The sequence below is a fragment of the Dermacentor silvarum genome, chromosome 6 (assembly GCF_013339745.2).
Source record: "Dermacentor silvarum isolate Dsil-2018 chromosome 6, BIME_Dsil_1.4, whole genome shotgun sequence".
NCBI classification, from domain to species: Eukaryota; Metazoa; Arthropoda; class Arachnida; order Ixodida; family Ixodidae; genus Dermacentor; species Dermacentor silvarum.
In genome coordinates, this window is record NC_051159.1 from 39,732,555 (window position 1) to 39,759,830 (window position 27,276).

Consider the following 27,276-nt stretch of genomic DNA (forward strand, 5'->3'; position numbering starts at 1 on the left):
ATGCTTTCTTTATGCATTGAAGCACAAAAGTAACTGAAACGCCAATGCATTTCGTTTGACACTTTGAAAAATTAATAACTCGACTGGTGTAGTCCTGAGAACTTGTTCAAAGAGGATACGCCTTGCAAACTCACCGGCTATAATTATTGTAATTACGCTAATTATTCAATTAAGCATTTTGATTTCTCATGAAGTACTGATCACCTCATCGTGTAATTTAGCTAGCTCAAGGGTTAGAATTGTGTTATCTCCCATAGGCAATTTCTTTTTAAAATTTTGGTGCAGCTAAAAAAAAAAAAACACCTGGTATGTATTAACAATACTTCCTGTGACAACAAATTCTATTTTAATGAAATCTCTTGGGCGTTTTTCTGTGTGTGTTGTACTCACATGGTCAGTTCAAAGCTTGCAGAACTTGCTTCTGAATTAATTGGCAGCATTGCCGATTGCTACACAACTGGAGATAGCTAGCAGTTGCATGCCAGGTGGGTAATGCTATACGAAATTTATCAGTTTTATTTTGTTAAATTTCTGTGGCGGTCACTTTCATTATTAATATGTAATAGTAATAATGAAAGACGGGTAGTGCAATCGTCACTGAAGGTAGCGCAGTTTATGTTTATTTATTATTTTTCAAAAGTGATGAGGCAGTTAATTAGCACTGGATAAAGCAGACATTTTATCTTTCTCTTCCTTTCTCGCGTTTCAGAGCTTTCAATTATATGATAGGCATACCCAGAGATCTGTTTAATTCTTTCATGTGGCGTAAAATGGGTGATGGGGTTCAGCCACTTTAATATGTCCGCCACTGTTACTGCTCTCGTTGCCTTCTTATCTGGGAAAAGTGATTATCTCTATCTTGATCTCGTCATAAAATCAGTTTACATTCATTGCTGACTGATTCAGCAAGAACACAAATGTTGATTCCTGAAAAAAAAAAAATAAGGGTTTTCAAGATCACGAGCTGAGCAAGTCGAGAGCGTGCTTCAATCTGTATGTTAATTCTCAGGAGCAACTTAGCTCGCAATCTCTAGAAACCCCTAATCCTTACAACCCACTCCCTTGCTATTTCATCCGTGTGGCAGATACCAAGGGATCCTCGTATCCAAAGACATACCTAAACATGTTAAAGCGGAACCGACACTCTATTTTCCAATATTTTTCATTTCCTTTATTTATTTATTTATTTATTTATTTATTTATTTATTTATTTATTATTTATTTATTTATTTATTTTTCTTTAAGTGAAGGTATGGTACGTCTGAATCCCAGAGAAAATATTGCCAAGCCTCATAATCGCCTAAATAATTTAATATAATAAGTTTTGTACAGCAAGTTTCGGTTTCATTTCTACTGTCTTGTGAAGTCATAACGCAGTATGTGGTCATGGGAGAACAGGAAACTGCGACGTTTTGACACTTGCTCTGGCTCGCCCATTCACCTTGTATGCTGCTACTCGATGTGAGAGCCGATGTGGCAGCACTGCCGACGACCGACCGAGCCAGAGCGAGTGTCAAAACGTCGCAATGTCCTGCTCTTATCACATACTGTGTCATGACGTCACAACACAGTATGCTCCTGGAGAACGAAACCGAAACTGGATATAGAAAAGCTATTATAATTAAATATTTAAGGCGCTCTGAGGCTATTTTTCCAGGGTTTAGAGGTCTAGGACCTTCATTTAACGTAAAGAAATGAATAGTCGATGGTATCACTTCAGTACCACCTTTAAGTAACCAGAGCAGAGGTCTAACCAGGGAGGGGGGGGGGGGGGGTTACACTAGTTGCGGTACCCTCCAACCGAAAATTCTATGTGCCAAAATACCTAACGTAAAACTACGTGCGGCAACAACCGCTTCCCGGCCCCCACGAAAAAAAAAAATAAAAAAAATCACCAGCCCTTCCCCTGTCGAGAAAATGGGGGTAAGCGAAGCTTGTCGTGGGAGTATCTGACCTTAATTCGTGGTGATTTTCTTTCTTTCTCTCTCTCTGTCTCTTTCTTTTTATCTCTCTCCCTATTTATATTTCTCTCTCTTTTTTCGTTCTCTCTTTCTTTCTCTCTCTCTCTCCTTCTCTCTTTCCTTTTCGTCCCTGGTATGTGCCATTGAGCTTGGACCCTTTCTGAACTATCACCAGGATCGGCCCACTTTTCAGCCTGATCACCACCACCGCCGCCGACACTTGTGAGCCTATAAAGCTTAAGTTTGCTTAAAAGAAGAGTTGGAAATGTCTTCCTGAGCAGGGGATGTAAATGAGGGTATATGTGAACCATATAATTTAACATGAGAGGCCCGGAGCGTTTCAAACAACAGCGTCAGCCTGTTCGACCAGATGCGCTGTTTCTCAACGACAGCCCGTACGTCTCAAAGCGATCGCTGTCACGTACGAGGGAAGAATGCGAGAACGCTCCCCTTACCACCGCACGGTGCTAGTGCACGCAGTGGTATCACCGGTACCTCACGGTGACACTACCGGTACCGATGCCACTGGCAGCTTATTTTACCAATACCACCGGGAGTACCAGCAGCATGCAGATCCAATTTCGCGATTGGCGTACATTCTTACAGCGCACTGCCTCTGGGATCGGCCCACAAAAGAGGCTAGTAACATACCCGATACGTAAAAGTTGGGGTTATTCGTCAAGAAAGACATTGCCTTTGAATACCCCACTGAAACTGAGTAGCGCTTGACTTTCACCGGTTTCACTGTTGTCGTCTGCAAGCGCCGCTGCTGGAAGCGCCACGCGCGAGCGGCGGTCGGATAACAAAAGGCTTCGCCGTCGCCATGACAACGCCTCGGCAGCGGGTCAACATGGCTTTGCCAAAATTAACCGGCTGGCTTGGAAAAGCTGATGGGCACGGTTTAACTCGCGTCGCTGGCGTCTGCATAGTTGCGGAAAATGTGCGCGGAACAGGTGAGCATGCTCCGAGTTCTTTACCTTTATCAATCGAACCTTCGATCGGTTCGGATTTGCTTGACCAGCCACGGCACCCAGCCGTGGTCGTGCATCGTTTGCTCGCGTTCGAGCCACTTGGACGCGACAACGACGAGGGGGAAAGCATCTGTTGTCAGCAATCATAACAATTCCGGTTCAGTGCATTATATTTATATTCTGTGTACAATGCAACAACGTAGGATGAGCACAATGAGCTCCGCGTAAGGCTCTGTTAGAAAAGTGGCTGACTCGATCACGACAAGCTTTAATGTAGCAACCCAATTCGCTGCGTTACACCCTTAGAAAGAAAAGTAGAACTAGATTTGCTCCGATCCTGGTCATTGTGCAATGACCTGAGAGTTATTGCGTTCGACAGGTCTCTTATCATTTCTTATTTTATGTATGCTAAATATTTATGCCAATGCCAGGTGCTCGTTTTCCATTTATGTTTGGCAAATATGTGTTTGAACATATAAAAAGAGAAATAAATAAGTCTGGAGGCATTAACAACGATCAGGTAAATTAATTTATTTCAGTGAAACATAAAATTGGTCGAGTTATATTGATGAGCCGTATTTGTCTCAAGCGCGAAAGGACAGTGCGCGAGATAGTTGGCGCACGCGTTGCTTTAAACTTTTGTTTGTCGTCTGGACTTAATTTGTTTATTTATTGCTAGCTTACTGATATTTACTTTTATGTATTGCTTTGCTCTTTTCACTGCGTTCTTTCCTCTTCACGTCAACTCAAGCAGCCTCAAGTGAAATATGAAATAGCAAGAACTGCATTTAGCAGAGCGGACATCTTCAGTTCCCATTAAACTCGTTCTCTCTTTCGCGTTTGCTAAACTTACAACTGAATTTTGATTAGGAAACTGTGAGCTTAGCACGCGCGATACAAGTAAAAAAAGATGTCACCATAACAAAAAAAATGTCAGTAAGTACCAATGATGTCATGCGCGTCACCGGACACGTGCACGTGTAAGTTAGTCCTATGTAAACATAAAGCCAGCTGAGATTTCGTATCTCAGCTGGATTGAAACTTATTTCGTGTTCTTTGTTTTTACCCCGCTGCAAAGGTAGAACTTGAGAACTATGCGGAGAAAGGAAGACACGTACACACGAAAATGCTTATAACAATTGACTTATTCGAAATTATCGCGTAAAATATAAAGCCACGAGGAAAGGGGCAACAACTGGCTATAGTACTCGTACATAAACAAAAAAATGAACAGGCTAGACAGGATAAGCTACATAAAACAGAACGCAAAAATTCTAAATCGCCGCACACGATCTAGCAGACTTCAGGGGCGCATGGCAAATGCTTCGGTTGATTAAAGTTCCACGCATATAGTTCGCAGGAATTACATGAGATCTAAACGACAGAGCGGCACAAATATCTCTGTTCCTCACGCGCACAGTGGTTTATTTATTCTCGCATAAATTTATCCTGTCTTGTTATAATTAGTATTTTTTAATTTTTATAATTTCTTTTTATTGGTCCGTAAAACCTCATCGGCATCACCTAGCAAGATAATCCACCGCGGTAACCCAGTGTCTGTGGCGTTGCGCTGCTGAGCTCGAGGTCGTAGGTTCGTTCCCTGCCGCGGCGGCCGCATTTTGATGGGGGTTGGAATGAAAAAAAAAGTTCGTGTGCCGTGAACGTTAAGCATAAATTCGGAGCCGCCACTAGAGAGGGAGTGCCTAATAATCGTAGGGTGTTGACGGCACGTCAAACCCCAGTTTCTCCTTTTTTTTTTTGGCAAGGGTTAGCAAGGCTTTTTTTTTTTTTTTTTTTTTTTTTGCAAATGATCCATTCGTTGTTACGTTGAATTGTCCATTACCGATGTGTCTTCTGTTTTGCCGAAATAATTACTCTTTCGTGGCACCATTTCACCATCTATCGTGTGTATTTGTTTGCACACTATCTATAACGTTTTTCAACTGTCCCATTGGTTATTACGTTGAATTTTCCGTTGCGTGGTGTACCCCACCCCTTAATGCAACACCCCTGATAAAGGGGCCTTTAAGGAGATAAACTGACCTGACCTGACCAATGCCCGCTATGAGAGCTTGCCGTTGTCACAGTAGATGCCCCAGGAATCGTTGAAGACTGCTGAATTTTCTTTTCTAAAAAGAAAAAAAAAAGATCTGCATATTTTATTGTACAGCCTCATTCTCCGCCTCTTAATGAGCAGTAGGCTTTACAATAGCCACGTGAAGGATGGCAAACGACTTCAGTGGCTCTTGGGTTCCCTTAAAATGACACTAAATAGAAGCACCATAAATAAGTTTATGCATATAAATTGTTATTTCAAAACTCTATCGTCAATAATTTCGCCATAAACATCAATCTTTTTTTTTTTCGTATTTCGCGCCAGAAACTCAGCGCCCGTGCATCGCGCGTGACGTCATAGATTTAAATGTCCTCTCGTACTTGGGTCGTTGTGGTGCGGTAGAAGTTAGAGCAACTCGCCAAGTTCAGTCTGGCTCGTTTAGCATGTATACAATGTATTCCACATTTACTGATAAACAATTAACTATAGGCCCTTAAAAATCAAATTATGGGGTTTTACGTGCCAAAACCACGATCTGATTATGAGGCACGCCGTAGTGGGGGACTCCGGAAATTTGGACCACCTGTGGTTCTTTATCGTGCACCTAAATCTAAGTACACGGGTAATATGGGCCCTGACCGACGCCGTAGAAATCCATGACCTCTCGGCGAGCAGGTACGTGCGTCTTAAGCCATAAATGACACCGAGCGTTATCGTCGTTTATCTTTCGGTATAGCTTCAGAGAGCATGGCTGGTATATTGTAGAGATTAGAAAACAAACAGGCGCTAAAAGACGGGATTAAAGACGAAGACACAAGGCCGTGCGCTGTCTTGTACATGTCTGCTTCTTTAGTCCCGCTTTTAGCGCTGTTTGTTTTCCAAGTCATGTGGCAAATATAGCTCACCAACGCATGTTGCTGTATGCTTTTTTTTTTTATCCAGCGGCCGTGGTATATATAGCAATCCCTTTTGTTCAATTCTATTCCTTCCTTATCATCCGCCGTTCACGACTACCAGATCCTGGAGATAATGCAGGTACGTGGAGCACCGCTTCGACCAGTGACTAAGCGTGAAAAGGAAAATAATTAAAATAGAATGGTTAAATTATAGCGGCCCGTATTTATATTTGTATCCAAGAAGAATGGAACAAGTGTATGAATAGCCGTGAACGTTTACTTTCTTTTTTTCGACACGGGTTGGCTATAAGCGTGATTGGGCAGTACAGAAATCGTACTCTGGAGCGTAGTTAAAGTGAATTATGCCCACGCTGACACTGTGGGCAAATGACTCCATCGTAACAATCCAAATAGTTCAGAGGTTCACCGAAGATGGAGACGCAATCAAGAGTGATTGAATACAATTAAGGAATGGAGCTGTAGCCAACGTTTCCACAAGTGGCCCTGTCCTTGTAAGGGCAACAAGCTTATTGACTACTTATCTCTATTGTATAACAACTGTGGTGTTATAGAAACAGTTGAGCATACCCTACTGTAATACCCAGCCTGGCTATAGAAATGGAAGAACGTTTTATGAAAATCTAATAGGACAAAATTAGGCACCACTGAACGGGAGCACATTAGCTCCCGTGCCTTGTCCATCTACAGGTAGCGTCAGGCGCTTTAACTTGGGTGTTTCCGTATCTTCCAGACATCGGCCTGCTTGACAAGCTTCAGGAAGCGCTTTATACATATTTGATTGACCCAACTACATCATTACATCACTCTCAGTTTGCGCGTAACACGTTTTTCTTACTTGTACGTAACAAATAAGTCCACCTTTTCACGCCCCCCTCCCTCTCCTAACCCGATAGCGCTAAGGGCCCCGTGTCACAGAAAATCCGGTGTCGGCGCCGGCATTGGCGTCCGTTAGCAAAATTCATCCCGTATATATTTAGGTATATGTATAGACGTTTTCACGAGGGTGCTTCCGATGTTATGGCGTCGGGAGTATGTGTCAGTGTTGCCTGTTTGGTCGGGACTGTGAGCTTGCCTTGCGCTTGCGTTGCGGAGTGGTAGCTTTGAAGTTTGAAGTTTATTCAAAATATATACATTTGTTATATATTCCTTCGATGTTTCCGTTTATTTTTGTCGCGAACGACTTACGCTCGTAAACAATGGCGTATACTCATCAATGAATGAATGAACAACTTTATTTATCAGAATTAAAACCCTGCAGGATCTGTGGGGGTGGGCGGCAACAGAGACATCTACTCGTGGTAGAGCCCCATCACCTCCACGGCCCAGCGCAGGACGTCGTCCTGCATCAAAAGCCTACAGACCAGCACTGTGCAGTTTATGGGTGCACAAACAACCAGCAGAAAATACCGATTTTGTGGACTAAGTGTGTCCACAACACAGCACTCCGCGAGAGCACTGCCGATGTTGTATGTTCACGCTGCACCGGTTTCCTGCATCACCTGAGGACAGTAGCGCACCCAGGATCTCTGCCAGGGGGGTGGGGGGGGGGGGGGGGGCGTTGACAGTTTGCCTTAGCTTGCCAATACCATCTAAACAGCACTAATTTCAATTTGTTCACAGGAAATTGTCAAAAAATGTGCTTTTTGCGCAAGTTTGCGAGTGTGCAGACGATTGCGCGTCTTACATCTTAGTTGCAGTACTCAAACAAGGGGGGATTAACTCGGCCTCAGGGGGGGGGGGGGGTTACAACCCCCGAACGCCCCCTCCCCCCCCCCCCCCCCCGTCGGTGCGCCACTGCCTGAGGACTTCGCATTTCAGTCTAATACGAACCAATGCACACATCAGTTAAATAACGCATTTTCGGCACATTTCGCAATAGGTTGCGAGAATTATCAGGTCTTCGATGCAATATTTTCTCGTATGTAGCGACAGAGGCTACATTTGTTATTCTTTCAAACACGACTTCATTCCAGTGCCTAATACTGGGGTCACGTGGCGCACTTTTCATCGTGATCGAGCCCGGAAGCGTATGGAGTAACCACCGCATATTTACCAACCGCTGACACGCGTCGGCGGGCCGCCGGCGCCTGGTTCTAAGCATTGCCCGACAGCTACGTACGCGCGTACTTTCGCTAAATGAGGTAACCCTCAACCGCGAAACGTAATGGTGATCAGATTCAATCGAGGACTACAGTCACATGTGCCCAGCAATAACAATGAAAAAAAAAAAAAAAACTCCGCATGTCCACGAAGTGAATGATGATTAGTGGGCGAAGCACCGGGGGATCATTCGGTTAAGCGTGAATCCCCCGACGCCGGCAAGTGAACCCAGAGGCGGCGAGAGCGCGGGAAGCGGCGGCAAAACGCCGGAAGCGTTCTCTACCTGAGGTTGGTGGCGCCGATGTTCGGTTCAAGCGCGAGCTTCGATGATGATGATAAGTGGTTCTTGAGGGAAAGGGAAAGGTTGGCGCTATCTTCTGCAGCCCTTGAGGGAGCACGGCTCAGCGCCGAGCCCTCAGCTCCGGGTCCTCTTGCCGGCGTTGCCGTTTTGCCGCAGCTTCCCGCGCCCTAGACTCCGGGTCCGTTTGTTGTCTGCGTCGCCGTGCTACAGCAACTTTGCGAGCCCTCAACTCGGCTTGCAGGTGAGCCGCCACTCTCGCCTTTTCATGCATAGCGGGCGCGCCGTTATCAGAAGCGACCGTTATCATCCATGGCTGAAGAGAAAAAGAGAGCGCGCGTCGGGAACGAACGCCCTTGTAAAACCCCTATATATATAAAAAGTAGCGCCATTCTTAGATCTTGCCGCCACCGCGCTCACCTCGGCGTTTCCTCCTTGCCGCCGCCTGTCGCCCCAGCCTCCTCCGCTCCCCCATTGGCCAATCCGTGTCACGTGGAAGCACGCGTTGCGCTTTTGTATATTTTTATTGCGATAGCAATTATATGGACACTCAAAAGCAGATTTCTGCCGTCGGCGTCGCCGTCGCCGTCGCCGTCGCCGTGAGGTTCCGTATGACGTCATTTGGAGATGAAATCGTCGCCGCGCGCCGAACGCTGTATGTGCGAGTGAAATGGCGCGAGGGGCGCGTCTTTCACGGGGAGTGAACGCACGGCGGAGAACAAACGCGCGTTCTGCGCCGTGCTCGCTTAAGGGCTGCAGAATTAGGCGTCTCGTTTCTCCTTTACAATCACCATATATGTAGAGCAAACGCGCCTTCTTCAGACGCGCGAGAGGCCGTGGGGGAGGGGGAAGGAAGGGACGCGACGTTTAGCTGCGGCACCAAGTGCCTATTTATATGAGAGGCTCCAGCAACAGTCACCAACGCCGCACGCATTTTGAGCTAACGCGGGCAAAACGCCGATGGCGTCGACAACAGTTCTGCGTGTTGTTGCTACCAAAGCCGCTCACCTTACTTCGTATGACATTGCTGTGTTGCTATCGCATTCATTGCTTCGCCCTTAGGGCGAAACTGTGACATTTTTTTTTCTTTCCAGCGCACTCCGACTGCCATTCTCGGGTCTGTGCGACGAAAGTGGTGTACGCACAAACGGATCAAACGTGTTAGGGACAAGAACTTCGTTGTGATGGCATGCTGCTGCGCCTTAAGTTGCCGCAACCGACAAGGCGAGGGCAAAAGGCTTTTTTTGTTTACCATCCGGCGTGCGCAAACGCTTGCTGCACACTTGATATTTGCGCCGTCTCGCATCGTCGCGTTGCTACTTCCAAAACGGCATTATTAAGACCAGTTACTGACCGACGAAGCAAAATCGCGCCTCAAAAACTTCTCCGCAGGGCGCGATCGAAGTTTTCCTCGGATTTCCTCTGGTAGCGCGTTAGCTGTCGTCTGCCACGGCAGGCCCGACGCAGGCGGCGCCACTGTCGATATCGCGCCTCGATCGCGCTGGTCGCGCCGAGCGCGATAGTGGAACGGAGGAGGAGGGAAGTGGATGGCGCTACTTTTTATATGTAGGGGCTTTACGCCCTTGTGCACCGCAGAGCCCCTAGCGGACTCCATGCAAACCAGAGCTACGGACGACGACGACGAGGGGGGGACAAAGCTCGGCCCTAAGGTGCTTCGCCCCTAATACGGCTGATCAGCACGCCAGGTCTCGACGAAGCAGACGCGGCCGCCGCCGCTACCGACGACGAAACACCACATCCACTGCCTGGGCTTGCTCGCTGTTGCCACTGCACTTTCACTCTGAGCGGTCACGCGAGCACTTGAAACATGTAACTAGTCAAGCGGCACAAGACAAGCGAAGCGGAAGAAAACAGTCGAAGTAATGGTCGGCGAAATTCACACAACCGAAGTGCGACTGGCCTGCTCTCGCAAGGCTCACAGTCCAAAATGGCGGCATTACATGTTCTGACGCTAGACGTCGCCCGTGTCGGGCAATGGCACTACTGAAACGTTGGTTTATGAAAAGGTCTATATGCCACGCCTTGCTACATGACATGCGGTATATGCGGGTTCTATTGCCACACCATTCTATCACTAAAGTTGCTCATACCTTTCTTTCATTCTTGACAAAGTTGTTCCTCGGAATTTTGAGAATAGCAGCCCACAAACAAATGTCATGAAACAAAATACCGACAGCGCGTGCCTTTTAAGTTAAATCTTCTCAAATCTTATCGATTTGATAATAAAGTTTACGTTCTTCTTCTCAGAATAAAATATTAAAGTGCGAAACAATAAGAGAAACCTGGAAATGATTTAATTTCTTGGCGCGGCTGCGCACTACCTCCTGAATCGGCCCACGCAAGAGGCCGCGTTCCTGAACCAGAAAGCGCGCCTTCGAGCATAGCGTTCGCCGCCAGCGTTTCCCGCTAACCATTGCGGTTACATAAGCTGCAGTTGCCGGGAAACGTCAGAAGTAGTCAGGGATCTTTGAATGCTATCGCGTTCCGCTCTTAAACGAAGCTTTGGCGCCCTCGAATATATTTTTTTCACCCGCCTCTCTTTGTGTCTTTTTACTGCCTTTCGAACTCTCATCCCCTCCCCCAAGCAGAGTATAGCTCGTAGGCGGCTGTACACACACCGGTCGAAACATATCCAAACACCCAGTGGTTATGGCGTTGCGCTTCTGAGCTCGACCCCGGGGGTTCGATTCCGGCCGCGAAGCCCACATTCTGATAGGGGCGAAATGCGAGAACATCTCTGTACTTAGCTTTAGGTACACGTTAAAGATGCCCATGTAGTCAAAATTGATCCTGAGCTCCCCAATATAGGGCGCACCTCATAAATATATCGTGGTATTAACACGCAAAGCCTCAGACCTAAAGAAGAAGAAGAAGAAAAGCGGTAGAACCCATCTTACGGTGACTGTCGACGGCAATGCGCTTAAAATTGAATCCATATAGCGAGACAGTGTATTGGCGCCGTCGAAACGAGTTACGCATGAGACGTGTACCGTAGCGAGACTCCTGTTTCGCGCTGCCCTAAGGACACTCGGCGCCATCTAGCGCTGCTGCAGCGAAGCCTGCGCATAGCCTCCGAAATGCACGGTGCGCCGCACGCGGCTATCGGACTCCTCTCTCGCGCGTCTTTCTCGACACGCTGCACCATCTAGTGGCACTGCCGAGAAGTCCGCGCGTGGCCTCCTAGACAAGAAGCGGGGCGCGCCGGTGCCTGCGAAAGCCGGGGATTGTTCCCTCGCTTGCCGCACACTTAGTGGCACATGCTCAGTGACCCAAGTTGGCGAAAGGTTCATTGAAGTGCGGTACGTACCCGGTGCATTTGTTGCGCAGCCTGATAATGTGTCCGATTGTTGTTGTCCTCGAGGAACCCTTGTAACGTGGGTTCGATTCCGGTCAGCGTCAGAAACTTGAGGGATCTTTCCTGTCATTGTACAGTGGCACATTGCCAGTGGCACATACCATGGTTACCCATGTTCGCGTAGATGCATACATACATACATACATACATACATACATACATACATACATACATACATACATACATACATACATACATACATACGTACATACATACATACATACATACATACATACATACATACATACATACATACATACATGCATGCATGCATACATACATACATACATACATACATACATACATACATACATACATACATACATACATACATACATACATACATACATACATACATACATACATACATACATACATACATACATACATACATACATACGTACATACATACATACATACATACATACATACATACATACATACATACATACATACATACATACATACATACATACATACATACATACATACATACACAGCCCCCGGAAAGTGCTTGAAGTTCTCAAGAATTCTAACGCAATAAAATAAAGTCAACAAAAGGCGCCGCCGACAGCGCGCGGGAGCGCGCGCGCTGGTTTCCGTAGAGACGGCGCGATCGCAACCATGCAATATGCTCCTAATATAGAATAAATATGATGCAATGTTGCATTTTCCTTCGTTCCGTTGTCAGACCTTACATTTTTTTTACCGGATACTCTATATCTCTTTTATTCATGTGGACTTTGTCATTCGCTTTTGCTTTACCGCGCATTTACGCCCCCGTTGTGTTCTTTCGCGTCGACTTTGATTGACACGCTTTTTTTCTTTTTCGAGAGGCCAGGTGGGTTGACCCCGGAGATAGTGCAGTCTATTTAGTGGGCGGTTTAGATAATTTTTTCACTATATTAGCTCTAGCTACCGTTAATTACCGTTAATTTTACTTATCCCCTGACTTATTCCCACTTCTTGTCTCGTTGAGACGTACATTTTCATACCTTTCGCGACTCGCTACGACACTCTGGAGGCGCAAAAGGACTGTTTTTGGTCCAAGATGTCAGGTAGATACCCATATCCCACGTACGACAAATTCTTATGAAATCGCCAAAGACATTACGAGAAAACATTATATGAGCAAAACATACAACACAAGCAAAACGAGCCGCACCAGAAGCAATTTATTCTTTCTCAATTCATTGTGATGTAGATAAAGCCCCTATAGATAAGATTTTTGAAAAGCCATGTGCACTGATACGGTTGTCGGGACCATATTGTGGTAAAAGTAAAGAAATGAAAGTGTATATGTTTCATTATCATAATTTCTGCGGCTCTATTATGTGCTCAATACAATGTACTTCATTAAACCGATGTATATATATATATATATATATATATATATATATATATATATATATATATATACGTAGTCTCTCTCGTTTACTGCCCGTCTATATCTCTCACCCACGCCCCTCTCCACATTTTTTCTGGGGAGGGGGGAGGGGGGGCAGGGCAATTTTTTAGAATGAATTAATTGACGTGCCTTGTGTTGCCTTCGCGTTCTGAACGCAAACTTGGTCGCTCACTTTTTTTCGCCATTTTGTAAAGCCTATGAACGCACCTAAAGGAACTAGCCACCTTATACTGAAAGTCACAGTGCGAGTGAGCTATGCACTACAAGGACTTTCTTCTATCATTCCTTTTTTGCCAGGCCTTGGCCTCATGGGGTGACTTGCAACCCCTTCGCTCCAAGATGTCCCAGAAGACGCGGCCAACCGGCCCGCGGGCGAACGGCACTCAAGCCAAGGTTCCGGAAACTCGCAGAAAAAGCACGGCCGACGACGGCGGCAGCAAAGCACGGAGCGTCAGTAGGGACAACAGAGCCCCCAACCGTCGCGAGAGCGTCAAGCCGACCGCGCAGAATGCGACCAAAAGAAGCTCGAGTCAGCACGAGAGCAGGAAAGTTCCGGTTCCGCCAGAAACCAAGAAGCCGCCGCCCGGCCAACGGGATGCCAGGTCCACGTCGAGGCAGCCGGACAGCAGGAAGTCGACCACCCAGCCCGACGCAAAGGCGGCGGCGCCCAGTCGACACGACAGCAAGGCGATCACGGCCAATACGAAACTTTCGTCACGTACAACCGTGCCGAAGAACAAGGATTCCCTCGCGTCGCGAGTTTCAACCACTGGCGTGAGGTCCCCGAGCCGTCTTGGCAAAGAGACAGCCGAACCGAGCGCCCGGAGGCACTCGCGAAATAGCGAGAAAGAGCGGGAATCGGAGAAGGTCGTCACAGCGACGTCATCGAGTGGCGCATCGGAGAAACGTCCCAAGGAAACACACCGCACAAAGACGGCGAAGAGTCTCCAGGTACCTCCAGGTGGCAGCGCCGAGGCTAAGCATGGTGACGAGACTGAGTCCAAAGGTAACCAATATCAATACTCGGTTCATATAATTCGTAACTACATATGCGACTTTTTACAAATGCTCAATGGCTGGAGCTATTGTTCGTGACTGGGATGCTATAAGAGCATGCCGGGATAGGTTTAGGCATGACATTCCCTAAGAATAAAGCAAGAAACTGACCATCTTCTTACTCGTAAAAAGGGCTTACATTGAATCGCGCTCATCAACGCCAGAAAGATGTGCGTACACAGTAGCCTACCTAATCATGCCAACGATGACATTTCTCGAAAGAATATCGTGAGGCTTGTTATTGTCCTAAAGAGACTATTTATACTATTTGCTTTTTCTTCTTTAATAAATGAATTAGAAGACACATTGGTACCTCTTAGAGGTACCGGTCGCTCTTATTTTACTATGCGTGAAATACGTATATGATAAAGAGACTCCTAACGAAGGATAAAGCGAGAGCAACATCTTAAAAAAAAAAAAAAAAACAAGCAGGAGAAAGTCTTCTTGTGATCACCTGATAGGCGATCACGTCCAGCAAATGAGTTCTGGCATGGTTTGCATAAGCCAGTGTGTAAAAAAAAAAAAAAAATGTTACAGTAAGAGAGCTGACCTGTTTTTCGAGGCCCTTATTTTGATTGATTGATATTACTCGGTCGATCGATTGTGTTTGATATAGCTTAAAGCAACACGTTTGGATATGATGTACTCTCTATAGTGTATTGCTCAGGAATATTTTCGATCACGTTGAGGTCGTTTAATGTGCACCCGAAGCGCCCCGGTACATGGGTGTCACAGCCTGCAATCGAACCAGCGACTGACAACTCCGCGTATTGCGATTTACGATCGCGACATATAAATTAAAATAAAAATGCAAAATAGAAAAAAGAAGTTCAGCTCTATAACTAAATCGCGCTTCTACAATGACGACTTTCATTCCGAAAATACGAAGGAAAATTCATTCTTAATGTTGAAAGAGGCTCGATAACCCAGAAAAGACGCAAGATCGCAAGACTGACGGCGACCCCGCTTTGAAGTTCCCGCAGCAGTTTCCCGTGACGTCATAAATTTTGGCAGCTTTTGTCCGTGCCTAGTTAACTTTTATATCGGTCACGATTGGATAGGGAGTTCCAAATGAACCTAAGACAACATTTACGAGCAAGTTAACAGAAAGGTTTTTATTGTGCCACAGCGGCTAAAGAAACCATATATATATATATATATATATATATATATATATATATATATATATATATAGATTAATGTGCAGAAGACAAAGAGCATGTTTAATAGCCCTGGCAAGGGAACAAGAATTCAGGATCGCCAGTCAGCCTCTAGAGTCTGTAAAGGAGTACGTTTATCTTCGTCAATTACTGACAGGTGACCCTGATCATGAGAAGGAAACTTGTAGAAGAATAAAAATGGGTTGGAGAGCATACGGCAGGCAATGCCAAATCCTGACTGGGAGCTTGCCACTGTCGTTGAAAAGAAAATTGTGCAATCATTGCATTCTACCGGTGCTATCATATGGGGCAGAAACTTGGAGGTTAACAAAGAAGCTCGAGGACAAGTTAAGGACCGCACAAAGAGCGATGGAAAAAAAAAAATGTTAGGCCTAACGTTAAGAGAGAGGAAGAGAGCGGTGTGGATCAGAGAACAAACGGGGATAGCCGAAATTCTAGTTGACATTAAGCGGAAGAAATGGAGCTGGGCAGGCCATGTAATGCGTAGGATGGATAACCGGTGGACCATTCGGGTTACGGAATGGATACCAAGAGAAGGGAAGCGCAGTCGAGGTCGTCAGAAAACCAGATTTGGTGATGAAATTAGGAAATTTGCAGGCGCAAGTTGGAATACGCTAGCGCAAGACAGGGGTAATTGGAGATCGCAAGGAGAGACCTTCGTCCTGCAGTGGACATAAAAATAGGCTGATGATTATATATATATATATATATATATATATATATATGAACGAGAAGAAAGGGAACAGAGGGGCCCGATTTTTATTAACATACTATAAGAAGCCAACAAAAAATGACACCAAGGACAACATAGGGGAAATTACTTGTACTTACTAAGTGAAGTAAATAAATGATAAATTCATGGAAATGAAAGTGGATGAAAAAAAAACTGGCCGCAGGTACATATATATATATATATATATATATATATATATATATATATATACTTGAAAAGTATTATATATCCACTTGAAATGAATTTCCAGGTTGACACCAGTATGGAGATATGCGCCATCAAACTCGCCGTAAAAATGCACTCTTGTTCCACTCACTTCTTTTTTCAAAATGCTGTTTTATACATTGAAGCACAAAAGTAACTGGAACGGCCATGTATTTCAACCCACAATTTGGTAAATATCTCGAAACTGGTGTCATCCTGGAAATACATTTCAAGTGGATGCGTCTTGCAAACTCACCGGCTACAATTCGTAAATTTCAATATTTGTCGTAAAGTAATTAATTAAGAAGTTAATTAGTACAGAGGCAATTTTTTAAAATTCTAAAAACTTAAATTCTGAGCACCTGCATGATATATATATATATATATATATATATATATATATATATATATATATATATATATATATATATATATATACATTGTGGTAGTGGTGTTTAATTAACAGCGTCATATCCACCTACACCTACAGTTTTATCAACACGCAAGGTGAGTCAGCGCTTCTTTGCCTGCTTGCCCGGGGTTTGGCATTTCTTGTGTGCTTGCGAATAAACTGCGGCCCATCCTGGAGGTAGCATAGTGTAAAACTAGACTGATCCGCGAGGGCGGTATAAGTGGTGACTTGGTGCGGAAAGAACAGTGGCCTCCTTAATATACAGGCTCATCGCCAACGACGTCTCGGAAAAAGCAGTCATCGCACGTCAGCAAAGCTGAAAAGCCTGATCATCAAGAACGGAAAAGTCCCTATGCGAAAGGCGGCACGTCTCACAAGACGTCAAAAGCTCGGCCACAAAAGGATGCTGCTTCAGAGAAGGAGGATACGCAACCTCCAACACGTGAGTATTAAGAACGATGGCACCGTTATTTTAAGTGCGAAGCACTTAGGGGCCCGGCCTGTCGGCGTGTATATGTGATCTCATGTCGTCGTGGTCACGCGCAAGAACAGGGTCAGAACAAGTGCAGAACTGATCAAAACCGGTTCAAAATAAACTAAGATTATTCAGAATAACATAAAAGATATATACTCCAGCATTAAGCGCATTAATTAGCAGAAAATCGTGAAAATCTTGTAATGTTCCCACCAGTTGTGCCTTAGCACAGGTGTCAAAATGGATGATGGATTGCTAAACACAAGGTAAACACAGGATAAAAGAAGTTAAACACAAGGGAAACACCGGCGAATCACTTCTTCGTCCTTCCCCAGCTTTCACGTTGAGTGGGAGTGCATTACCGCCGAGTTTACCAAGGCCATTGTCCCGGACCGGTATTTTTTTTTTTTTTTTCAAGAGGGGGGTGTTACTATGAGATGGTGGTTGATGGTGATGATGTATTCTACCTGCTGGTGAGTTCTCTTCAATAATAATTAAACATTACTTGTCTTCCTAGAGAAAAATAACAGCAACATCTGGGACGAAGGAATTGATGAGTTTGTCACGGGCCGCACACTAGCGCGGCGCACACTAATATTAAGGGGGGAGGTCACGACATCCGGACATTCATCCTGGATGCACGCATGCCTGTACTCTCCACAGAAGCCTTATTTTCAGATCTTTTTGGAAGCGGAAACATTCTCCAGCCATTGCCGGAGTGATTCGCGCGCTGGTACACGCAGCAGACATATGCATCATCCTCGGAAAAGGTGGGAACCGACTGATTACGAGAGATCACGCCACCCCGCGCCCTTCGTCAGTCCGGCCGCGTGGGCACTGGAATGGAGGGCGCGCCAACAATCGGCGGCGCCGACGACGCCTTCAAAAAGTGTCGCCACCCTGAACTTCCGGAATGGTGGGCGTGGAGGACAAGGAGGTACCCCACCAGTGTGGCTACGAGACACAGCACCGCTGGTCAACAAAAAAAGAAAAAGACAAAAAAAAAGAGACCTTCAAAGATATATGCGAATTCAATCCACAGACATAAACCCACGTTAGTACGGCATTTGCTCGCTTTTTTTTCTTTCTTTCTTTCTTTTTTTTTTTACAATTAAGTTCAACAACGAGCCTTCATCGCAGCAAACTGCCGAGGAGCCGGCCGCGCGCCTTTTCAGAGGCGACGCGTGCGTCACGGCTCTCAAGAAATGACGTTGAGAAAAAAAAAAAAGAAAAACAGCTGTTGTCATGACTTCGCTCGTAAGACGCGCAGTCGTCGTCGCCGCTATAGCTCAGTGGCAGAGCGCTGGTCTTGTAAACCAGCGGTCGTGAGTTCGATCCTCACTGGCGGCTGCATTTATTTTTTATTTTTTGCAAGGGGCGCCTACCAAAAAGAAGACATACTCCTTGTATGAGTGTGTTTGCTACGGCAGGACATACTCCTCCTGAATATATGAAAAGGCGTGACCAGCATTAATACAGATATCCCATTGACCAAGCCTCTTAGGGAAACATGGCAGAGAAGATCTGGCTTCGGCTCCTGATCCCAACAACCTTTTACACAAATGGTTATTATGGGAAGTGGAAGCACATGTCCTTTTACATGTAGGCCAGGAGGAGGAGGAGGAGGAGGAAGAAACTTTATTTAAGGCCAGCACTAAGGCCTAGTAAAGAAGAGCGCTTGCTCCGCTAAGGCCTGCTGATGATCCGCCGAGTCCGAGTGAAGCCAAGCACTCCAGGAAGGAGGGTAAGGGAAATAAGAAGAGGTAATGGCAGTGTTACATGAGTACAGGATGTGTTCTGTATCTGCCCTTATCACCGGACAGTTGGAGCAGTGAGCTGTGCTACGCCAGCCGAAGTTGCAGTCTGAACTTTGCGAACGATGTGTGCTTGTTGCGTGTTTAGTGAAGAGTGAGCTAGGGTGGGGTAAAATGGTGCGGTTTTCCCTGGTGTTCTTGTAGTGTTCAGCTATTTGCTTTTTGTACGTGGCGGCGTCTTCCACTGTCGTTGGATTCGGCCAGGGAATCGAGGGCGCCCGGAGGTTAATTTGGCGGGCACGTTGATGAACCAACTCATTTCCCTCGATCCCAGCATGACAGATACCTAACGCAGTGTGATTGTAATGTTCAGGATGCGGTTACAAGATTCTATTAGAATGTCATGTAGGTGGGTTTCAAGTAGGCGGCGTTGTATGTTACGAATGGCATTGCTGGAGTCGGTATAAATGTTGATGTTATTGGACTGGTGCTTAGTGAGTAGAGAGGCTTCTTGTATGCCATATATTATGCCAGAGCGGTATACGTCATGCTGCGCGACATCGCCGCTTGATAGCAGTGGCTACGGCACCACACCGACCTCGTCCTCCCGCAATCACCGCCACAAGGGCAATGCTACGCGAGCGCGAAGTTTGGGTAACCGCGAACGTGCGAATGCACGGGACCATGGATATACAGGGAGAAACACCGGCCCAAGGCGCTGACGCTGTTCGAGAAGTAGGTCGGATCACTGGATAACATAAAGGAGACACTTAAACTCACCATGAAGCTTCGCATGCGAATCCTCTCTATAAAGCGCCGTATACTCAGCCGCCTAACTCCCTCAACCTGACCGCCAGTTCCACAAAACGACATCGAGCTATCAGTGAAGCATATATTAATGTTAACCCTTATTTGGCTCGAACCAGGCACATCGCGGCTTGTTGATAGGTTCATGTCTTACTACTCCGATTGGACAGAATCATAAGAAGCCAGCAGAAAATGACACCAAGGAAAGTATAGGGGAACTTATTTAATCCCCGATATGTGCAACTGATGGTATTTGACGCCCCAAAACGATGCAATGGTTACGCGAAACACCGTATAGTGTGCTGGTTACGGAGTAATTAAATTTCATCCACCTGGGGGTAACGCGCATCCAAAGCACTGTGCGGAGAAGTCTTCGGACATTTTCCACATGGTGTGCATGTCAATGAACCCCGAACCTCGCCTAAAAACCAAACATCACCCGGGAGTACTGGAAGGCAGCCCTGCTCGGCTGCTCCGACCTTGCGAGCCAGAAGGCCCTGGTCGACCAAGCACGAGCCGCGGCGGTTGCCAATGGGACCCTGTAATGCATGAGGAGCCCACCTAGTGAGTGTGAGAGGTGGACCCCTCCGGTCCACCTCAAACTTCCTCCGTGTAGTTTAAATAAAGTTTTTCATACAGACAGACAAGCACTATGCACGAGCGTTTTCGCGCTCCGCCCTCATCGAAAAGCAGTCGCCGCGGCCGACAAACGGACCCTTCACAATAGCTCTAAAAAGTTCGCAGTCACTTAAGTATCCTTACGTGATTTGAATGCGAAAGCATAATGACTTCTCTAAGTTATCACCTTACATTAAAACTGTAACTAAATCCACCTTCCTCTAATTTGTACCAACCTTAATCCACCGTAATCGACCTTAATTCACTTCAATCAACCTTAATACACCTTAATACACTTTAATTAACAATTTTAGAAGTGGGCCAGGTCTGTTTTTGGGTGTAGGTCACGGCGTCCGTCCGACGCCATGGCTGTTCACAGTGGGATTTTGCAGTGCGAGCCGCAGCAGGTCCAGCGCAGGGGACGTGACGTCATCACTTGGTCACGTGGGTTTTTAACGCCATCGGATGTCAACAAAGGACGGCGAACTTTTCACTTCATGGGGCATATAAGGTTTTCGCCTTAAAAAGCCATACAGGGCTTACCGCTGTTCCTATGGCCGCCAGCGTCCTTTTGTACAGGTGCAGAAGGTGTACTCACCTTTCTTTTCTTTTCCAAATTACTCTATGGTCTGGTTCTAAAGACAATGCACTTCGTACTGCCAAGTGAAACAAATTATTTGCTTCCTCTCCCTCTTCTTTTTTTTTTTCCATGACAAAGCGACCGCCTCGGCATCAAAGAAGTCTCGAACGGTCACGAGACAGGCAACGTATTCTGCGGAACAGTTGCAGCAGGTAAGTAACCTTAACGTCCCGTGCCTTCTCAACTTAATTGGCGTCTGTATAGCACATTCGCAAACAGCGATATAACGCTCAGTATCTTGTGTTACGTTTGCTTGCTTTATGGACAGTTGTGGTTGCGCTGCTTTATTTTTTGTTATTGATTACATACACGCTTAAGTTATCGTAGCGGCTTGTTTCTTTTTGTCTTCGAACTGGAGCCGACGTTCGCAGGCTGGCTCGATGGAAACGGCGAGGGGCGTGGAAGTTGCCATGGAAACGGAACAGCGAATCGGCAATGCGTAAGTATGAGTGATTGAGGCTAGACGGGAAAGCTGCCTTGAAGGGGTGTAGCCGACAAAGTTTTGATTGCGTCTTGTTGCGCGGACTCTAAGCTTTGTGACATTAAAACTTCTGTTCTGATTATCGACTTCTGTTTAGTCTGTCAAGTACATTATACTGTAGGTTGAGGTGGAATTGTGTGCCATTGTTCTAAAGATCAGAGATTGTGGTAGATTTAGATTGCGTGCGAGATTGAGAATACGAGATTGTGATAAAGCAAACTCGCATTACGATGCACTGAGTCGCTATTAACGCCATCTGTGCATAAATATTGTTCCCTTTAACAGGGGTCGTCTGCAAAGCTTATCTTGACGCTAACCTGCACCGATAGCATCTGTAAATGAATAAATACGCTGCCGAGCCACGGGTGGGTACTGTTCTGTTTGCGGCACATCGTACACTCGAAGAGAAGTTCGCCCCCCTTTGGGTCCCCAAACAACTATCTTAATCTATCTTGCGTGATTTCCTTACCTTAATGCCGCGCGCTTGGTACTTCCAAGTCTCGGGGACCATGCGCGTTATCAGCATGACAGAACACACTTAACAGGAAAGTAGCGAGTGCAGTGTTTTCATGAAAGGAAACGCAAGCAAGACGGATGACGATTGTTAATCTGATTAGCATTCTTTGCTACGAAGGCCAATCTTCGCATTGGAGACTTCCGCTCCGAGAGGTGCCCGCGGAGCACGGGGCACTCCTCAGGGCGCCGTAATCTCTTCACACTATTTAACTCTGTATGATTGGTCTTTCCGAGAGGTTGGCATGCGTTGAGGATGTCAAAGCACACCCTCTACGCCGACGACATTACCATCTGGTGCGCCCGGGGGATGCGAGGGCAGAGTTGAAAGAGCCATGCAGGAGGCGATCGACGTGATCGAGGAGTATCTCCGCCCCACCGGACTTCGGTGCTCCCCCGCATCAGAGCACGCTCGTCAGAGCACGCTTCGTCGACGCCGCGGAGTACAGCGATGGAAAGACCTTTGCCGTCGTCGTGGTCGACTCCAGCGGCAAGCTTTCCAATAGCGCTTCAATTCGCACTTCAGACCCCGAAGTCGCCGAGCAAGCCGCCATCGCCCTCGCCCTGCTAGACGGTCGTGGGTCTGAGATCTACAGCGATTCCAAAACGGCAGTTAGGGCTTTTCAGAAGGGTCGCATCGCCGAGCAGGCTGCTCGTCTTCTTAGCGTCTCCAATCCGGATGCTCTCACGCATCATTCGATTCACTGGTTTCCCGCTCACGTAGGGTCGGTCGAGGGTGCTCCCCCGAACCTCAATGAGTCTGCTCACGAGGCTGCGCGCGACCTCACCGACCGCGCTTCCTCTGTAAGGAGAGCCGACACCCCTCCCCCCTACGGCCACAGGGATGCTCCCGCTACTCACAACGAGGTGACAAAATTTTTCTACATGTCCAGAAGGGTCTTTCCACCCCCTCACCCCAAATTGAATAGGGCGCAAGCTGTTTCGCTTAGACTTTTACAGACCGGCACATATCCGTGTCTGGCCGTTCTGCACGAAGTTTACCCTGACGTATATCGCGACGACGCCTGCCCGTCCTGCGGGCAGACCTCCACTCTAGCCCACATGCTCTGGGAGTGCGGGTCGAGATACCCCAAGTTCAGCAAGGATGAGTGGGACTCGCTTCTGCGTAGCCCCGCTCTAGACAAGCAAATCCTGGCTGTCCGGTGTGCCCGCGACCGGGCTGGTGGGCTAGACCTGCCGGTCCCGACGGGGACTAGCCGGGTGCGCGACGAGTTCGCGTCCTCGCCGGACCTGTAATAAAAGTTATTTCACTCACTCACTCACTACTTCAGGTGCTTTGAATCTATCTATCTATCTATCTATCTATCTATCTATCTATCTATCTATCTATCTATCTATCTATCTACTCGTCATGCTATCTACCGTCTATCTATCTATCTATCTATCATCTATCTATCTATCTATCTATCTATCTATCTATCTATCTATCTATCTATCTACAGTCATCGTGTATTCGTTGTCGTACCATTATCATGAGGCCGTCGTGGTCGTTCCATCATCGTCACTCCATCTTGGTCATTCGACTCTCGTCTTGCCGTCATCGTCACGGCGTCCGTCGTCACACGTTCTTCGTAATACAGTCGTCGTCACGCAGTCGTTCTACACTCGTCGTCATCCCATTGTCCTCGTACCATTGTCATGCCATCGTCGTTATTGCCTCCTCGTCATACAGTCGTCCGAGCAGGGGCGGATCCAGGTTATTTCTGAGGGGGGAGTCAGCTTCTGTCAATGATGATGATGATAGTAGCCTTTCTTATTTACCGAAATTCACCGTTTCTGTTCACAATAGGATAGGAATAAACTTTATTTGTCCAACGGTTATGGCTGTTGGTGCCCGGGGCTAGGCTGCAAGGACAAACCTGCCTCTTATACGGCTAGTGCAACACCTGTAGCGAAGCCAGGTACCGGTTTCTCCGAACTGATAGGAAAAGGATGTTGCCCAACACAGGCATGTGCTTGGCGGCTGTGCCTGATAATATATCTAAGTCTGTATTGTTTTTGATAATAAAAGTTGGGATGATCTGCTGCAGATTCGTTATAGCTAGGTGAGTAAGCACGGGTGCGTCTTTGGAATTCTGTTGGGACACCTTGGTTTCCTTAAGGCTGATTCACACTACGCCGACACGACAGCGCTTTTGTTCTGCCGACTGATGACGACATCAGTTTACAGGGCGGAAAACGCTGTGGCCAACGGTTTAAAGGAAGGAAAACACTGTCGCCAACAGTCGGCAGACCAGAATCGGTGCCGTGTCGGCCTAGTGTGAATCAGCCTTTAAGAAGCTTCTTTGTGTTCGGCTGAGACACCTTTTGCTTTGGAGGACTAAAGGCCAAACTACACGTGCGCGTGCCAGCGCGCGAAAGCTGGCGCCCACGGGACTCGCGCATGCGCAGATCGTGCAGGACAGATCGCACGCGTAGAAGCGCGGTTCGAGCACATATATCTAATGGTTACGCACGCAAAAAATAGCGTTGTCCAACAAGGCGGCACCCATGGCTCCCTCTTCAGCATGAATTCTCGTGATGGCTACGTTCTCACTCGCGTTGATCGCCAGTAGCTATTGAAATAAGCTTTCACTTTCTAAACTCACCTGAAACGTAGGATATGAGCGCATAGCGCGTTCAATTTCTGAGATCGTTCCGCGATTCCGGCGCCACGGTTGCTAATGGATTGTCTTGGCTTGGGTATGTTTGGCACGAAGCACCAGACGAAACGATGTCTACCAATTCGAATATGTGAGTCAAGTGGGCGCGCCATGGGCGCACGCCTTCTAGGTTCAAACCGCCATAACTCGCGAGGCCCGGCAAACGCAATGCGCGTGGGCGCGAGCTTTCGCGCGCCGGCACGCGTACGTGTGGTTTGGCCTTAACGCTTCCGCTCTAACGCGCCAACCATTACGTTGGTTATTCACAATATGGGAATCACCGCGTGTGAAGACTCATGACGCCACCTACAAGAAGAACGATGTGGCATAGTAGCCGAGAGCGCGAGCCAGCGTCTTTTGCTTCATGTTTTGTTTCCCACGCGATGTCATCCTTTCACACAAAGCGCGCATCTGCTCCTGTTTCTTTTACAGGCCCGTTTACTGTCCGACGTTATGGGGGTGCGGGCGAGCGTCGTTTGCGGCCAGTCACGCTACGCCCGACGCGCGCGCCGTCCGCTACTATCTTCGGAGCGTGCGCAGAACGTTCCCCAACCCGCGCGCCGCTTTGAATGGCTGCCTGCGACCGACGGCGAAGCGGCGTGGGCGCTTTTCTTTCTTCGCGCGCAATGCATTGTGGGTCGGCGCAGTCGGCGCGACCAACGCGCGGATGGAGCAAGAGTCATCTCGACGTCGGGCACGTCAGAGCGCGTTGACCGCGTTTGGTTACGTTAGCTGCGCCAGTGCGTCGAACTATAGACGCTGTTGTTGTTCTCGCCAACGTGATATGTAGCGAGCGCGGGCGCGCGCGCTTACGCTACGTAGGATCATATCCGCTCCTTAAGAGGCAACCGATGACACCCCGAGGGGGAACTCAGTTAATCAGGTGCGATAGCGCTCGCGCTTGACAAAAGGGAGGTCTCCTCGTTCGCAAGATGCCACCGACGGAACAATAAGCATGGCCGGTGCCAGGAGGTCCAAGGTGTTCATGAGAAAAAGTAACTACGGCAACTTCGTGACACCACACCCCTAAGGAAAAGCAAGCTAGCTTTACTTCTACATAGCTGCTACCACTGGTACTCGCGAAAATACTTTTGAAGGATGCTGGTGGCCAAAGTTCTGCGACAGGGCCATCACCCTGTCAACGAGGGGTGATGCAGAAATCTGACGGGGGGTCAGAACATCCGGACATCTCCCCTGGATCCGCGCCTGAGTCGTCGTCATGCATTCGTTGATACCATCGTCGTGTTGCCGTCGAGGTCCTTGCATCGTCGTCATTCTAACTTCCTCATTCGCCTCTCACCATGCTGTCGTCGTCAAGCCATTGCTGTAACACAGTCGTCGTGATAGCATTGTCGTCATGCCGTTGTCGACAAGCTTTCGTTCTACCATCGTGGCATCATAAACGTCGTCCCATTGTCGTCGTGACCTCGTCGTCATACAGCCTCCGCCGTTTCTTCGACGTCATTCCTCCTTCGTCATTCAGTCATGATTAGGCGGCCGTTGTCATACCATCGTTTTCATTGCGTTGTCGTGCAGACAGTCTGTGTCATGCATTCGTTGTCATATACTGTCGACGTCACGCCATTGTCGGTGCGCCATCGTCGTCATTACAGCATTGTTATGTGGTTGTCGTCGCGTCATCATCGTCATACACTTATCGCCATCCCATTGTCCTCATCATTTCATTATCGCCATCTCATTGTCGTTGTGCCCTCATCATCGTACTGTCTTTTTCATCCCATCGACGTCATTCCTTCGCTCTTCCATCGTCGTCACTGCTTGGTCGTCATACATTCGTCGTCATGCCTTCATGTTCATGGATGATCTTGGCAAGCGAGTGTCATAGAAAAGTGGGCCGATACCGGATATAGTGTAGGTCGCATATAGCTGAAGCAACGGAAGTCCCAAAATGACCACTACAGATATTAAATAAATTTGACTTCAGCAATTTAATGTATCGCTGCGTAGCTTGAATGCTAATCGCATTACCGTCCGCAGTCAGCGAACAAAGATGCACATCATGAGTTTCAGGCTTTCAGAATAATTGGCTATTGTTTTCTTTTTTCTCCTTTTTCTTTACAGACGAGCTTCAACGTCTCATTCCACAGAAAAGGTGAATAACAGTATGATTTCAGAAATCAACGCACTGCATTCTTGCACTCAGTAGTTCTTCAGGGGTATACTAAAAACGCAACAATGGCATAATTCTTGCACTGCTTCTAGTCCCTTTGCCAAATTGTTTCACGTAGCCGCTGCGACTATATTTTCCAGGTTATGCCCGAGTCCTCAAAGTCAGAAACGTCCAGGACGAGGCATTCTTCAGTCGCAGATGACGGGTACAGTTACGACGACGATTTCGAGGTAAGGATAGCTTGCTTGCTTGATTGTTTATGTGTTAATTAATTAATTATTAATTTCAAATTGTCCCCACCCTCTCAGCAACGGTGACTTGTGTGAGTGAAAGAGTAAGAAACAAACTGCATTCATAATTTGAGCAATGGAGAGAGTGCATAAAAATCTACAAAATACGCCGAGACATCGAATGCGGCCCCCTCCCCCACCCTGTCCCCAAGAACAAAAAAAAAGAAGCTAAAAACGACAATTATGCTAAAGTTAGATGCTAGATGCTTGTTAGATGCATCGTATGCATGA

The 27,276-nt window shown here is 47.0% G+C and overlaps 1 protein-coding gene and 1 non-coding gene across 3 annotated transcripts in view; both read left to right on the forward strand.

Annotated features, from left to right (window-relative positions):
* Nucleotides 1-2,805: 2,805 nt before the first annotated feature.
* Nucleotides 2,806-27,276, forward strand: part of LOC119456613 (cytoplasmic dynein 2 intermediate chain 1) — a 66,971-nt gene continuing 42,500 nt past the window's right edge. The window contains exons 1-7 of one of the 2 annotated variants that reach the window (XM_049668787.1): nt 2,806-2,914; nt 13,385-14,093; nt 16,939-17,115; nt 21,046-21,119; nt 21,339-21,406; nt 26,707-26,737; nt 26,896-26,985. In XM_049668787.1, coding sequence (XP_049524744.1) covers nt 2,900-2,914; nt 13,385-14,093; nt 16,939-17,115; nt 21,046-21,119; nt 21,339-21,406; nt 26,707-26,737; nt 26,896-26,985 — 1,164 coding nt within the window. In that variant the 5' untranslated portion in view covers nt 2,806-2,899. Of the gene's footprint in view, nt 2,915-13,306; nt 14,094-16,938; nt 17,116-21,045; nt 21,120-21,338; nt 21,407-26,706; nt 26,738-26,895; nt 26,986-27,276 lie in introns of those variants that run through there. The other variant, XM_049668786.1, reaches the window with a different exon arrangement.
* Nucleotides 18,427-18,498, forward strand: Trnat-ugu (transfer RNA threonine (anticodon UGU)). Its single transcript has one exon. It is a non-coding gene; the product is annotated as a tRNA-Thr (tRNA).